Below are 16,407 nucleotides of genomic sequence, written 5' to 3' on the forward strand. Positions count from 1 at the left end.
CTAACACTGCCTGTTGTTGTAGCTTCTGATGAAAGTGGCTTCAGTAAACTAAACATTATTAAAACGTATTTGAGATGGTCGGGAAAAATTGTCAAATATGGCAATTTTATCAATCAAAAAAAGGAATTTGCAATTCGTCTCTCTCGGGTGAAAATACCTTTAGGCCCAACTCTGCTTTTAAAACAAATTTCAAAGATATTTGGGCTGCAATTCGAAAAAACTGCAGACCTATAAATTTCCACTGTCGTCCGTCCGTCTTTCCTAAATCTCGAGAATGAAGTTAGATAGAAGAAATACGACACCAGATATGAAAACAACAGGGGAAGAAAGTCCTGATTAACTATATATGAATGTCTGATACAAACCAAACTTTGTGTGATTTTATTTTAAAACTTTCCCCTGAAAGCAATTAATAGATGACCGACACGACTCCATTGCTAACAGAAAAGTATGAAGTACAGGGGCAATGATCTAACAATCCTATTATCTTTTATTAATAAAGTACGAGGTTCCGTCTTTACATGTATATTCTGAGCTGCTATGAGTTATTATATACATTCATTGTTTTTCTCATACATTGAAAGCTGGCTAGACGACCCAGCAGTACAGAAGGATCCGGGATCAAATCCCGGTTGAGATTGCTGCAAAAAACTATCCACGTACTATCCATAACGGAAGCTATCAAAGCTCCAGCTCTGAGAACTGCAGACACAATAGTATACATATAATCACCGATAGCAGTACTGCCATTCACATTATTAAGAAAAGTAATACTCATCTCCTGGTTAATAAGATAAATTGGATACTCCAGCATAATACTAACAACTACTACCTTTCTTGGACTAGGGTCCATCAGAACAACATTGGCAACGAGCGTGCACATGCACTGGCCAAGACAGCTGCTGTCAGCAGGGATAATAAGAAATCCTTTTCATACTTGAACAAAGTCCTCTGGGAGGAATTAAGCACTAACTGGCAAGCAGCCGGGATCCTAAAACATAATGAAACAACATATGCCTTCTTCCCTAAAATTATACACTTACACTTGATTTACGCCAAGTCTTAATCTTACACAGTTACTGACTGGACATGGCCGATTTAATAGTTATTTGGAAAACACGACTGTAACCAATGCACCATCAGTGGGGTAGTCCTCCTCTCCCTCCACATTGAAAATGAAATTGACTTTGAAAGCGGTGATCTGACCGTCAACACTTCTACATTGTTTATGTCCATGTATCCTGCAGCCTAGTCCCCTGGTGCAAGGGTGCTTTTACTCTGCTTTGTATATAAACTGATACTGCTGTTATTTGCTTTGCAACTGTCAATTTGTACATATTCATTGTTAACGCTTTACATTGCGATCGGGATAAGCTCTCCCGACTACCATATAATGTAAACTGTATCCTGCTTCCAACCATTAATTTCCATGTGTTTATTGAATACTGGTATTAATCAGAAAAGCTTTATGAACAGGATAAGTCCTCCTGTATACTGATATACACTTTATCTCATTGTATTCGCACTTACTAATTGTATTCGTTAAGAGTTAAGACTGCAAAACCGATATGTGGACGGAGAAGTGCCCCGTAGCATGCTCGGCAACACTGTACATAATGTTCTCATTTGTCCCGTGGAGGCCCCCGGTAGCTTCTTTTCACACTTTCCTATCTACCTAACTTCTTACTTTCCTAATTTCTTTTTTCCGTTTCCTACAGGGTTAAGTCTGTGTTATATAACGGATAGCTCTTCTTATCTTTAACATTAAATCAAATCAAATCAGTGTTATAGTAGATGGATGTTCTCACTATCTCTTCCACTGCCCATTGCTTCAAAAGGAACGACTGCCCATTAAAACTAGCCTATGCGTGTGAGGAAGGCTCCTGGTCCTTAAGCGTAACTCTCTCAAAAATAACAAGACTCAGTTCCAATATTTCACTGAATTGATCAAAAATTACCAGCAGGTAACTTCTATGTGCGGCTAATGTATGAGTCCTGGGATAACCTCCAGCAGAGAAACTTAATAGCAAAAACATAACTAACCTAGCGTGCATTATATAGAGAATACCGTTTTTTAGGCGCTGCCAAAATATTCGTTTAGTTTATTAAAGCTATCTTCCGATAGTATAGAGCACGTCGCGTGCGATACGAATCAAAATTTTGGTGTGAAATAGCCTTTATAGGTGAATATATTTTGATATGTAAATTTATCAAAGTGGACGTTTCTAAGAAATATCTTTAGATACTAATTAAAAAGTATTTTTCTTACTTTACATTTTACCAACGGTAAAATTCGGGGTCGAGTAGAAAGAATTTTATTGACTCCGACTTCACAACACCGGTTTCAGAAGGTGACGGACACTGGAGTTGAGCGTATTCCACCCTCTGCAGGCGAGAAGTTTTCTTATGTTTTGCCTGTAATTTTGTAATTATATAATTCGTTATGTCGCGCTTATTATTATTTCCTAATTATTAGTATTAGGTCTGCGGTAGCTGTATTATAATTAGTTTTAATTGTGCATGTCGGTGTATTGTCTCACCGAAAGTAGCCGATAGCTTGGATCTCGTGAGAATCTTTGTAGGCATTGGCATATTAAATTATAGTTTTCTTTTGTTAAGGTAAATATTTGTGTCACAATTTGTTTTCACGGCCCCAACAAAACACTCATAAACTTTATAATCTCACACTGGTATGATCAAGGAATATCTGTCACGACATATCGGGATGGACCCTTATCGATTCAGATTTCAAAAGGTTACCAAATAAATTTATTTATTTACTTTCTTTCAATGAATTTGTAATTTATGAGACACATTGCATAAATCAATATTTGCTCTCCCATTATAGAAATTTAGTTTCCAATGAAACTTTTATAAGGAATTTTGATTAATGTACCAAATATAAATACATCATTGTTTATAGTTTCTACGAGTCGATTTTAAAAATAAAGAATAACTTCGAAATAAAAGTTGTTGGCATCATTTTTGTTTTTCTCTTTCTTTGATTCATCCGACTTCTCTTCTTCAGTTATAAAGTAATGTGCATCGGAGGAAATGCGAATATCCATTTTTTCATTTTCCGAAATCTTTGATGACAGGTGATACACCGAATTCTTTTCTAGAAAAGGCGGTAGTGATAAACACGCTTCTCCGTCATTATCGCATTGCAGATGATACGACTGTGCAGAATTTTCATCTCCATTTTTACAGACGTTCAAATCCACAGTTACTGTTTTAGTATCGCTGAAATACACAGGCAATGAAATATCAGTCAGGAAACAATCCTCCTTTACAAAGATATCGCAAGCGAACTGTGTATTTCTGGTGAGAGAAATTTCTTTTCCTGTTGGAGATTTGCTTTTATAATTATATTTAAACAAAGAGTCGTACGTATCGGCATTTCTTTGCTTCGTATTATTGCAAAGGGTTTGAGGAAAATCGGATAAATTTGCATTAGGATAATCTTTGCTCGAGAAGAAATCACGAATCGCTCGCATTTCGTGTTCTGTTAACAGAAGCGCTAACATATCGAACATATTCTCCATATCGACTTTCGCAATTGCCAACAATCTGAGTTTGGGAAGGAATGATCGTATGAGTTCTTTTCTTCGTTGTTGAATAGCGTTTTTGTCTGTCACTGGGTGTTTTTCTGTTGAAATTTTTTCGTTAATCCAATCGTCAACTGCATCAAATAAACTTAATTCGTCCAACGTTTCGTATATAGGACGAGAAACTAATCTCGTGATTGTTGGTTCTTTACAGTTAAGAAAATCTTCCATCTGAAATACGTCTTCCCAGTGTTCGTCGAAAAACATCCAGCACATAAACTGTAGGTCATAATTATTTTGTTCGCAAGCGAAATCGTGAACGAAACAAACATTATCTATATCTAATTTTTCATTAATATCATGTAGACATAACTGTTGAAGATTGGTCATGCCGTATTCTTTGCCGTATGTATACAGTTCGATTCCGTCCTGTATAAATGATATTTCTGTATCTTTCTTTTCTATAAATCTACAAGAGCATAAAATATAAATGAAGTGAAATTTCCATTAGCATATTTATATAAAATATAAATTTATAAAGCTTTACACCAAAAACATGTGTAAGTAATGATTTATTCTGAAACACGCGTTAAACGATATTGCAGTTAATTTTTTCGTAGCTAACATTTAAAAATGGATGTTTAAACTTACGAGACGGCCATGGACATTATTGTATGACGCATAGGGAAAAAAATGGTGTAATCTTTAGAAATTGGAAACTCTTTAATAAATGCATTTAATGCATCACTAGAATTAAGCAGTTCCGATAACGAAACTGTTAATTTTTCGTTTTCTAAAGAATAAAGAAGAACGGAATTCATTTTTATTTTCACTGAGTAAAGAAAGACAACTTGATTGGAAGATTTATTGTTGTTGATTGGATTGTCAGCAAATAATTAATTTTGATAATTTTTACGTAATTTCAATAATTAAAATTTAACGTATTGATTTTATTTTATTACATGAAAGTACAATTAACAGGAACCTCAGAAATCAACAAAAAGAGTGAAGAAACAATACTTTAAATGAAAATAAAAATAAAATCAATTTTTAGAGGAAATTAAAGTTTAAACTTGGAGCGACTACGCTCCAAAGAAAGCGGTTGAAATTCTGTCCCTGTCAACGTGGTCGCAAAACTAAAAACCAGTGTGTGGAATCTGATGCAGTCATAACTTATACGAGTAGAATACTCTGTAAGGATTGTTGCAACAGATCCTTTACTTTTGCACCATAATCTAATATTATCTTCAGTTCAATATGGAAGATATTCAGACATACCGTAAGCAAATGAAAGGAGACCCTCCTCGACTCCACTACCTCTTAAGTGTGATTTTATTTCACCAGAACATAAATCAAGGGATCATAGTAACTCTCAAACAACCATAAACAAAATATCTTCCAAATCCCGGTGGATGCCGGTTTTAATGCGTAATTCAATTTTTACTTTTCCGGCTGTTGTACGTAACAGAAAGTATGGTGATCGGTCAAAACATGACCCCCCAATTTTTAATTTTTGGACTCAGGAGATCTCGAGATGTCGAGAAATGCAAAAATTCGGTTTTTTTCCCTGTATGTGTGTGTGTGTGTGTGCGTGACACGATTTAGTCCCTCCTATTTGAAGCTGAATACAGTGGAACCTCGGTATACGTCTGCTTTAGAATACGTCCTGTTTGGACGAAACAAATTTTGCTCGGTATACGACTTTTGTTCGGTATACGACCTAATTCAATTATACGCGCCATCTACGAACAAGTAGCACTATCGGTGTACTAGACCAGACTAGATGTTCGCGGTCCCACGATTTATAACTGTTAAATTTCTTCTGATTTTAATTTGTAAGTAAAATTTTATTATTTTTATTAATCATGAATTGCAAAAAGGCAAATAAAAAGCAACAGAAAACTTAAAAAAATGACTAGAATCACAATGGAATTGAAAAAAGAGATTGTTGAGAAATATGAAGGTGTCATGGGTGTTCGAGATTTCACTGTTGCATACCGTATTCCGAGAACGACGATATCGACAATCGTGAAAAATAAAGACATTATTGCGAAAGGGATTTAGTCAATTTCTAAACAGATTATTAGTATTAAGGAGCATTTGATTTTGATTTAATGATTTAAATAGTATAATACAATATACTGTAATAAATTTTATTATAGATTTTTGAAGTTATTTTTTTATTAATGTGCTCAAACAGTGTTTAAATTATTTTACAACCCCATTAATATACCATATCAAGAGGTTTTTTTTTACATTAAAACGGATTAATCATTTTCACATTACTTCTTATGGGAAAGGCTGGTTTGGTATACGTCCTATTCGGTATAAGTCCAATGGATCGGGAACTTAATCAGGAACGGGTTAAGGTCGTATACCGAGGTTCCACTGTGTTTCCTCTGCTGTTTGTCGAAAATTTCTGAAATTTTGCAGGGAGGTTTGTTTATTATGGGCATTGATGCTATTAAATTTTGATGGTTAAAAATCGAGGGAGTCGGAATTAATGGCAATTTTACTCGTTATCATCATTTACATTTTTTTGAAGTTCTTCCTCATTCTCAAAATTAAACTTGTCATTCTTTAATAATTAAAAATATACCGTATTTTACGGACTATAAGACGTACTGTTTTCTTCGAAAAATTGCCTCCAAAATTCAAGTGCGTCTTATAGGTATTTTTATAAAAAATTGCTTAAAAATTAAGGTGCGTCTTATAGTCCGTAACATACGGTAGTTTTTAAAATAACGTAACAGATGGCGCCACACGCAGTTTTAAATGTTGCCTGGAAAGTTAAGCAACTTGTTGTAGGATTTTTATATATGTTAGCCTATACAGGCAGTCCTCTACTTACGAACATTCGAGGTTACGAACAAAGCCGACAGATGGCGGGTTAACATGAGCGTGAGTAGAGTACCTAGAAAATAACGATTTTTTTTAGTTTAATAAAGCATTTTTACGAATAAAATGCTTTATTAAACTAAAAAAAATCGCCATTTCTCAATAGACCACGTGATGACAGAACATGGCGGCGATGACTGGTGTGTCGCTACTCTGATATCTAGGTACTCTAAGTGTGAGAGGTAGGTAAGAGGCTTTTAGTTGAGTTTGGACTGTAGTCGTTTGTCAATCGTGTGTGGTGTCATTTGTTTACTATTTGTTATTTTTTTATGTACAGTCAAGTTTATTTTTGAAGTTTTACGTTACATTTACAGTACAGTACATACATATGTACAGTACTGTACATTTGTAGTTGTTTTAGATGAGTAATTTTAATAAATAATGTACATCAGTGGCGTGCCGTCATTGGAAGCGATGGAAGCGCTGATTCCACCTTCCAATGACCTTCCCTTGTATTTTATAAAATATAAATTTTCATATTTTAACGTACAGCATTAATTAAAATTAATTTTTTATTATAAATGCATTATGTATCTTTTACAAATTTCTATACTACATGTGAAAAAAACAATAAGATTGCTATTGTATATTCGAATAATTCAGTGGCGGAAGGAATGTCGAAACAGGGTCAGTTTCCAATCAGCCAGATTATATACGCATTGGCACATGCGGTTTACAGAGCACCAACCGCACCCGGTTTAGCTGGTAGAAGCAACATACGCATAAAGCATCTAATTTTATATCCCGGACCGGTTCTGAGCTGTTAGCCGCCTGCCTGTCAACTTCCAAGCAGCCAGATTATAGGCATTGGCGCATTCGCTTTACAGAGCACCAACGTCACGGTTTAGCTGGTAGAATCAACACACGCGAAAAGCGTCCAATTTTATATCCCGGACCGGTTGTGGGCTGTTAGCCGCCTGTCTGCTAGATATTCGGCCGCCCTCGCCCGATTATGTGAATCATGAGTAGACTAGATCAACGGCGGGCAACCCCCGGCCCGCGGGCCAGCTACGGCTCGCGAAAAGTTTCTATCCGGCCCGCGAGATCTTTAATAGATTATTAAATTGGAAAAATAGTTATTTTTCCAATTCTTTGTAATTTTCGAAAACGATAAAGGAAATAAATGTAGTAATTAACTTTTTATTTATTTATTTCATATTTGCAGACTAAAAAAATTACAAGTCACAAGAAGGCGTCAATTAACTACTACGGCCCGCGGAAATAACGTAAAATTTATTCTGGCCCATGTTATAAAAATGGTTGTCTACCCTAGACTAGATTTGTAACTTAACCCAACCGATAGGAACTTACTGGCATGTTTTTATGATAGTTCTGTATAGTTGACAGGAGTTTAAAAAAAATCCATTAAAATATTTGATATATTTATTCTGCGTTTATTCTGCTCTCCCATCTTATATTATTTACGGATTTCAATGTTAAACCGGTGATATTACGATTTAGTACGTCCCATCTGTAAGGGGATGCAGAAAAAAACGTGTACAATTCTAGTACAGTGTTAAAAAATTAACTGTTACTTTGGCAGCATCATTTACAATCAAATTTAACGAACGAGACGTACAATGGTACAAAAAAAGCTCTAGAATTTATTTTCCTTAAATTTACGATTTATGTATCGGTTGTCGTAAAAATTTCTTTCCACTTCTTTCCCAAGACTACAGATATTCAAATACAAAGTAACCGGTTTCGACTTATTTCTACTTAAGTAGTAGTTAAATAATTAAGCGATTAGGGAATTAGAAACATAAATAAAACCCCGATGAAAGAGCCGAAATTTTACTTAAACAGAAGCTTAACCGAACCAATCTCTTGTCGAATACAGTGGGGTCTGATCTCTTCATAATATTAGATGTAATAAAGACAGAAATTTTTCCAGTTCAATGAGAGTGACCGAAAAGTTGTAAATTTTGGAAATTTCCGTGAACACTTGGTCCTAAAACCAATTAGTTAGAAAACGAACGACGGACAATCTGTTAAGTTTAACATATTTAGATTTTTACAGCTATGGTGAGAAACGTTTAAAATCTACAACAACCCCGTCGCGTCTTTTGAGATATACTAGTGATGCGACAAAAGAGGCATTTGACATTGACCGGTATCAGCACCCTCGGAATTTGGCACGCACACACCTACCTGGACCGTCTCCGATTCCATTCATTAGCCACTCGTAGGGAGCTATTTCACTAACTGTAAGTGGATTGTTTTAAGATTTAAAAAGTAAAGAATATTTTGTTATTTTTATGTACGTTTCTTCACAAAGTTATATTTAATTATAACTTTCTTTAAAAGTATATTCATACAATTGAAGAATTTTTTTTTACTAAGCATGTATATTCATCACACATTTTGTTTTACCAAGTAAGTTTTTTTTTATAATTTTAATTTTAGCCCTTATATCGTGGCTAGTGATTCAAAAATTTATTTTAAAAAAGTTTTGGCTCGAGACCGTATAATGAAAAAGAAAACATTATTAAAAGAGAAAGACCGATGCCTAAATTAAATATAAATACGTCAACAAAAAAATTTCGACATTTTGACGATAAAATTTATGAGGAATGACGATTCTTTCGTAAGATTGAAGCAATTTGGAAATCAAAGCGGAATAGAATTTAACATTGGTAGACAATATAAAATAAATATTGAAAATTATAACAAGATAATTACGATTAATAATATATCTAAATTAATAGACGTTATATGTTTTTTCTCAAAGCGAGAATTGGCATTTAGAGGGCGTAGGGAATTTATTGAATCTAATAACGGAGGTAATTATATTGAACTTTCTTATTTATTAAGTACGTCAGATAATCTATTAAAAATACATTTAAAGAAGTATACGGTTTTTACTGGCTTATCGAACAAACGAATACGAACGGGCCTCGATGCGCAATTAATTGATTGCCCCTGTAAGTCGGCTTCTTACAGAAACACAGCTTCCCTATCATCAAATGTCACGGCACGCCACTGAAAAGTAAGAAAACAGGAGGGTCATGTGTGACACGATAACGATGTTATATTGTAAGAGCCAATAAAGTAACAAGAAAGTAACGTCTGAAGACGATTACAATACTTATCGTATTGTAATTGTCTTCCCGTAGAATACGTTAAATATTTGTCTACATTAATTTAACTTTTACGGCTGAAAGTAAAATTAATGTCCCTAAATATTCTACTAGTACACTTCCTCCTACAAAAACAGGCCAGCAAAATGCTAATAAAATGCCACTGCTTGATATATTCTCAGATCAACCAATAATAATTATTAGTAGTGTCATGTGCAATGTTCCCTCTAATTTTTCTTCTAGATGAGCGGAACATGTACTTCTCTGAGCAAAAAAATGTTTGCTGAGCAGATTCTGAGCAGAAACTTTTTCTGAGCATAAATATAAAATCTTATTTTTTCCTATAAAAATTACAGTAGACTCCCCTATAACACAGGTTCATATAACACGGATTCGTATAAGGGCTGTTTCACACTATGACCGACTCGACCGACTGGTCCGATCTGACCGATCCTATCACCGGACCGACTAGTAGTAAAAGCATTTAGGGCTGTTTCACACTGTCACCGACTGGTCCGACCGGTCCGACCCGACCGATCCTATAATCGGACCGACTAGTAGTAAAAGAATTCACACTGAGTACGATTATGTCGGTGGCCGACTCGTAAGGACCAATCGGAACGCGTCTTACAGGTCAGAACACTAGCCAATCGTGGTAAGTTTTTCAATTTTAAACAGAAAACATGGCCGTCATTGAAAGGTTGTCGTGTGTACGCGTGTTCGCGGGCTAACGACACCATTTTAGCATTTTTAATGTCGCTTTCTCTTGTAAATGAAATGTATTATGGTGAATTAAAGTAATTCGTTTTGTTAATATCGATAAGTGCCTGCGTATTTCTTAATAAAGTTGTTCTTAAACGAAGCAAATAGACGGAAATAAAAAATCGTTCGTAACTTTTAAACGGTTGATCGTAAGTAATATTTTTTTAATACCAATCGATTCAGCGTATCAAATTACATTTAGATATGTCTACGTCTATTCGTTAATATGAAGTTTAAGACTATTTTTTAGCTGGATACCTTTCGCTTTACTCTAACCAATTATTTTTTTCAATGTCGCCTTTATAATCGGCTCGCCGAATATCATAAAGCCATGGATATTTTCTGACTTCGTTTATTAAAGCTTCCGAGAAAACTTTACCTTCCGCCATTTTCTAACTTCGGATAAATCTAAACTCTGATTGGTTATAGCTTCGAAGCTCTCATTGGCTGTAGCTCACCGACTGCTCCGACGCGACTACAAATATTTAACTTTTTAAATCTGTCCGACTGGAACGACCAGTCGGTCGACCGACTGCTGTTGCCATGGCAATACGACTAGGAGTTTGACCGGTCGGTCCAGTCGGTGATAGTGTGAGACAGCCCTAACACGGTAAAACGTCATCGCCGACTCGTGTCGCGACAGGATTGGTCGAATCTGGACCAATAGCGGATATTATACAAACCGTTGAGTTTAAACGAGCACTGGACTTACTAAAAAACATTTATTACTCAACGGCCATAAAAATTATATTTCTATTAATGATGTCTCCAAAGTTAAGTTATTTTTCTGCGAAAAATTCGCTGATCAGGAAACACGCGTCCGCCGTTCGATGAGCCGCTCCGCGACGAAAACAAGCTTAAGCAATGGCGTCGTTAAACGGTGCACACTTGGTAAGTAATCCTACAATTTTTTGTTTATAGCATACTTTATATGGATTACTCCAAAAAAAATTATACGTGATTTGGAAATGTTGAGTCAAATTAGTCTAGAATCGGTTAATTTTATGGAAGAAAACTTTCAAACAGCCGTAGCCCCTAAACTGCACAAGTGCCGGGCAGTGATTGGCTCATGTATTTAAGTGACTTGTACAACACGGATTCATATAACACGGAACGTATCTACCGTATTATAGGGGGGTCTACTGTAAAATAATTAATTATAAAGTAGAGATTAAAATTCATTTTAAAACATACTTCCATACAAAATATTATCTTTTGTCAATCATTTAATGTATTTAATCGAAGTATACGTAGTCATACGAAGTATAGGCCTACGTAACATGTTGTAGACAGAGTGAGAAATAAGTAAACAACAATTCAAATCAGTGTGCATGCCGCCTGCGCTGCACATAAATACTCGTGCGCGGTAACAATTTGAGCAGTGCGCGGCCGCGTAGCCGCGCAGCTCAGACGAAATCACGTCACGTTAAATTAACACATTGGTCATGTGTTAATTTAAATTTGGAATTTCAGTGCATTTTAACTGTCTGTCTTTTGTTTGTTCATCTCGAGAATTGAGTTAGAACGAAAATCGAGACCGAATATGGAATTAATATTCGGTGTCGATCCATATATAAGCCTCCAGCTTATATACTGATTTCCCTACTGGACCGACAGTGACGTGATTTTAATTCAAAATTTTCTCAAGAGAGTTATGTTATACAGGAGCAACGCGCCCAAAAATCCAGATACGGTTTTGAAAGTTTAAGACGGAAGACACCGATGCACGAATTTCCGGTACCGAAAATTACATTACGTTTCAACGTTTGAAATAAAACGCATTTCTAACTTTTTATAAATTGTGCATTTATTTTCTTTGTATAACTCCACCGTTCAAGCAACTGGCAAAGAAAGCGTTTTATTACAATGATAAATTCAGTACTTCTCTATTGATAGTACTGACCTTTATTTATTCTTATTTTTCGAATTTGGGATTCGGTTTTGTAGTAATTTTCTTAAATTTCCTTTATTTTTTTCACGACAATTCCCCGACAATAAAACGACACGGGACCAAATTTGGTACTTACTACGGGTAGAGATTTAAGTAAAGTGGGGGAATTTCCAGCGCTTAAGAGATAAATGTTAGAGAAGAAAAAAATTTATTTATTAAATGAAAGTGCAAAAGCCATAAGTAATTAACAATGTTGAATGTATATAACTTCGTATAAACAATTAAGAAATATCATCCAGAAACACCGAAAATTAACTTATTAGTCAGGTAAATTTTTAATCAAATTCTCCCTGACACGTGTTCAATTATAATCTTTTTACATACGGACTGATCGGCTTACCCTATTGAAAGAAACTATCCCACTTTATCCTACAGCTCCTGGAATAATTACGTTAATAGGTGCAGGTTGAATTACGATATCAGATGGAGGTCGAATTACGATTTTAGAATTATCAGATACATCAACAGGTTTATCGGCAGGTATAACAGTAGGTGTTTTAGGAGTAGGTCCAGGAGTTGGATTATTATCAGTTATACGACGTAATACACTGCTAACAATGTTAATTCTTCTATTTAACGTTAGTAGGTCGTAAATGGAACTGTGATCTTGGGCATTTCTATTTCTACCTTCACTATCCGAGAGAGCAATTACTGAAAAAAATACAGTTTTGCATTGATAACTTTGTAAATTACTAATTATTTTATTTATTGTAAAAAGAAATCTTCAAGAGAAAATAATGAACTTAATACGTTTATCTTGTTTTACTACGATTTAACGTTTTTTCCGTCCTCTTAGATAATGATGTTTCTATAATAATTAAAACAAGCAAATTTTAAACTGAAATTACCTCTAACGAGAAGAATGATTTGTATTTTAATAACAAATTTTCCACTTTCAACACCTGCAAATGCAGTTTTCAGCCTACTTAGCCGTTTATACTGCTTTCACATAATATATGTAGGCCTACTGTATAAATTATTATACGATAATAATAGAAGCAGTGGCGTGCCGTCATTGGAAGCGATGGAAGCGCCGATTCCACCTTCCAATGACCTTCCCTTGAATTTTATAAAATATAAATTTTCATATTTTAACGTACTTTGAATTAATTAAAATTAATATTTTATTATAACTGCATTATGTATCTTTTACAAATTTCTACACTACATGTGAAAAAAAAAACGATAAGATTGCTATTGTATATTCGAATAATTCGGTGGCGGAAGGAATGTCGAAACCGGGTCAGTCTCCAATCAGCCAGATTATATAGGCATTAGCACATGCGGTTTACAGTGCACCAACCTCACACGGTTTAGCTGGTAGAAGCGACACACGCGTAAAGAGTACGCGACTTTATATCCCGGACCGGTTGTGGGCTGTTAGCCGCCTGCTAGATATTCGGCCACCCTCGCCCGATTATGTGAATCACGAGCAGACTAGATCAACGGCGGGCAACCCGCGGGCCAGCTACGACTGGCGAAAAGTTTCTATCCGGCCCGCGAGATCTTTAATAGATTATTAAATTGGAAAAATAACTAATTAATAGTTATTTTTCCAATTCTTTGTAATTTTCGAAAACGATAAGAGAAATAAATGTAGTAATTAACTTTTTATTTATTTATTTCATATTTGCAGATTAAAAAAATTACGAGTCACAAGAAGGCGTCAATTAACTACTACGGCGCGGAAAAAAACGTAAAATTTATTCTGGCCCATGTTATAAAAAGGGTTGCCCACCCTAGACTAGATTTATAACAACCCAACCGATAGGAGTTTACTGGCACGTTTTTATGATAGTTCTGTATAGTTGACGGGAGTTTAAAAAAACTCCATTAAAATATTTGATATATTTATTCTGCGTTTATTCCGCTCTCCCATCTTATATTACTTACGGATTTCAATGTTAAACCGGTGATATTACGATTTAGTATGTCCCATCTGTAAGGGGATGCAGAAAAAACGTGTACAATTCTAGTACAGTGTTAAAAATTAACTGTTACTTTGGCAGCATCATTTACGACCAAATTTAATGAATGAGACGTACAGTACATACAATGGTACAGAAAAAAAAGACACTAGAATTTATTTTCCTTAAATTTACGATTTATATATCCGTTGTCATAAAAATTTGTCTTTCCACTGTTTTCCCAAGACTACAGATATTCAGGTACAAAGTAACTGGTTTCGACTTATTTCTACTTAAGAAGTGAGTAAATAATTAAGAGATTAGGGAATGGGGACATAAATAAAACCCTGTTGAAAGAGCCAGAATTTTACTTCAACAAAAGCTCAACAGAACCGATCACTCGCTCAGTACAGTGGGAAACTGATTTCCGTGTACACCTGGTATTAAAACGAATTAGTTAGAAAACGAATGACTATTAAGTTTAACATAGTTAGATTTTTACAGCTACGGTGAGAAACGTTTAAAATTTACAACAGCCCTGTGGCGTCCTTTGAGATATACTAGTGATGCGACAAAAGAGGCATTTGACATTGACCGGTATCGGCACCCTCGGGATTTGGCACGCACACACTCACTACACACCTACCTGGACCGGCACTAGTTCCATCCATTAGCTACTCGTATCAAGATATTTGACTAAGTGGATTGTTTTAAGATTTAAAAAGTAAAGACTATTTTATGTTATTTTTATGTACGTTTCTTTACAAAGCTATATTTTAATTATAATTTTCTTTAAAACTATATATTAATACAATCGAACAATACATTGTACCAGGTATGTATATCCATCGCACATTTTATTTCACCGAGTAAGTTTTTATAATTTATTTTTAATTTTAGCCCTTATATCGTGGCTAGCGATTCAGAATGTAATTGTGATATTAAAAATACATTTAGAGAAGTCTACAGTTTTTACTGGCTTATCGAACAAATGAATACGAATGGACCCTAGACCAGTGATTCTTAACAGGGGGCCGCGGCCCCTGGGGGTCCATAAGAAGTTTGCCGGGGGCCGCCAAATTATGCAAAATTTCCTTCAGAATATAATAAAAAGAAAATTGATGTATAATCCGAATATCGTATTGAAAAGTGAAATAAGAAAGATAAAGTTTTCCTATTTAGTTTTTATTTATTTATTTTGTATTTCTTCCTACATACAACTTTGTTAGTACAGAAGAAATAAATGTAAATATGCTACTTACACCGCAGTATTTACTTCTTTTATTCCAAAGCAATTTTAAGAAACTATTAATGCTTGGAATTTTAAAAATAATTAGGAAAAATAGTAGGCTTTGAAAATTTAAATATTTTTGCAAAAGATATGCAAAATCCTTACGACAAGTGGGCGTTTTAGTTTTAGTTTAGTTTTAGCATCGACATTGGATCGATTTATCGACATGTTTCTTATTTTATTTTCTGTTAAAAATTAATGAGTTTTCATGTTTAATTGTGAAGTTTGAATGTTATTTAAATAGATAATGAAATAATAAAGTTATGATTTACATTTATTATATAAAAAATAAAGCAATAATAAAAAAATCAATTTATTATAGATAAATTATCAAATATCAAATATAATTATTATTAAAAAATGGGGGTCACAAAAAAATTATGAAATATTTGGTGGGCGGCGAGTATAAAAAGGTTAAGAACCACTGCCCTAGACCATCACTGACGCGCAATTAACTGATTGCCCCTGGAAGTCGGCTTCTTACAGAAACACAGCTTCCCTGTCATCAAATGTCACGGCACGCCACTGAATAGAAGCACTTTGTAATAATATATAAAATAATATAAAACACGTAACTCACCCATAATGACGAATATAACAGTGAATTTATTCATTTCTCGTGTTCCTTTTTGTAAGCAAGTTAAAAGCAACGTTTGCCGATGATCCGAAGCTTTATGACTTATTCACAAATGTCATCAGTCACGTGACATTTGAATGTGGAACAAACTTGCCTACGTCACATGTGCAGTTTGTTATACGTCAAATCGCGTGATATGTTCATTTACATTCCAGGTGTTCTATAAATTTCTTAATTATTCTACTTATTCAGTATTAATTGATTGCCCCTGTAAGTCGGCTTCTTACAGAAACACAGCTTCCGTATCATCAAATGTCACGGCACGCCACTGATGTACAGTACATGTGATTTGAATTTATATTTCCCTTTAACAATCTTAATTCAACATTATTC

The 16,407-nt window shown here is 34.7% G+C and overlaps 1 protein-coding gene and 1 long non-coding RNA gene across 2 annotated transcripts; both read right to left on the minus strand.

Moving 5' to 3' along the window:
• Positions 1–2,929: 2,929 nt before the first annotated feature.
• LOC136974154 (uncharacterized) lies at positions 2,930–4,422 on the minus strand. Its single transcript, XM_067268957.1, has 2 exons — positions 4,200–4,422; positions 2,930–4,017 (listed from the first exon to the last, which is right to left on the minus strand). The coding sequence occupies exons 1-2, from the start codon at positions 4,367–4,369 to the stop codon at positions 2,940–2,942; spliced, it is 1,248 nt and encodes a 415-aa protein (XP_067125058.1). The 5' UTR covers positions 4,370–4,422; the 3' UTR covers positions 2,930–2,939.
• An 8,068-nt stretch (positions 4,423–12,490) lies between these two features.
• On the minus strand, positions 12,491–16,150 carry LOC136974155 (uncharacterized). Its single transcript, XR_010880609.1, has 2 exons — positions 16,018–16,150; positions 12,491–12,890 (listed from the first exon to the last, which is right to left on the minus strand). It is a non-coding gene; the product is annotated as an uncharacterized lncRNA (long non-coding RNA).
• Between the last annotated feature and the right edge of the window lie 257 nt (positions 16,151–16,407).

Source organism: Centruroides vittatus, unplaced genomic scaffold, assembly GCF_030686945.1.
Source record: "Centruroides vittatus isolate TY-2023 unplaced genomic scaffold, ASM3068694v2 contig_344, whole genome shotgun sequence".
Taxonomy (NCBI): Eukaryota; Metazoa; Arthropoda; class Arachnida; order Scorpiones; family Buthidae; genus Centruroides; species Centruroides vittatus.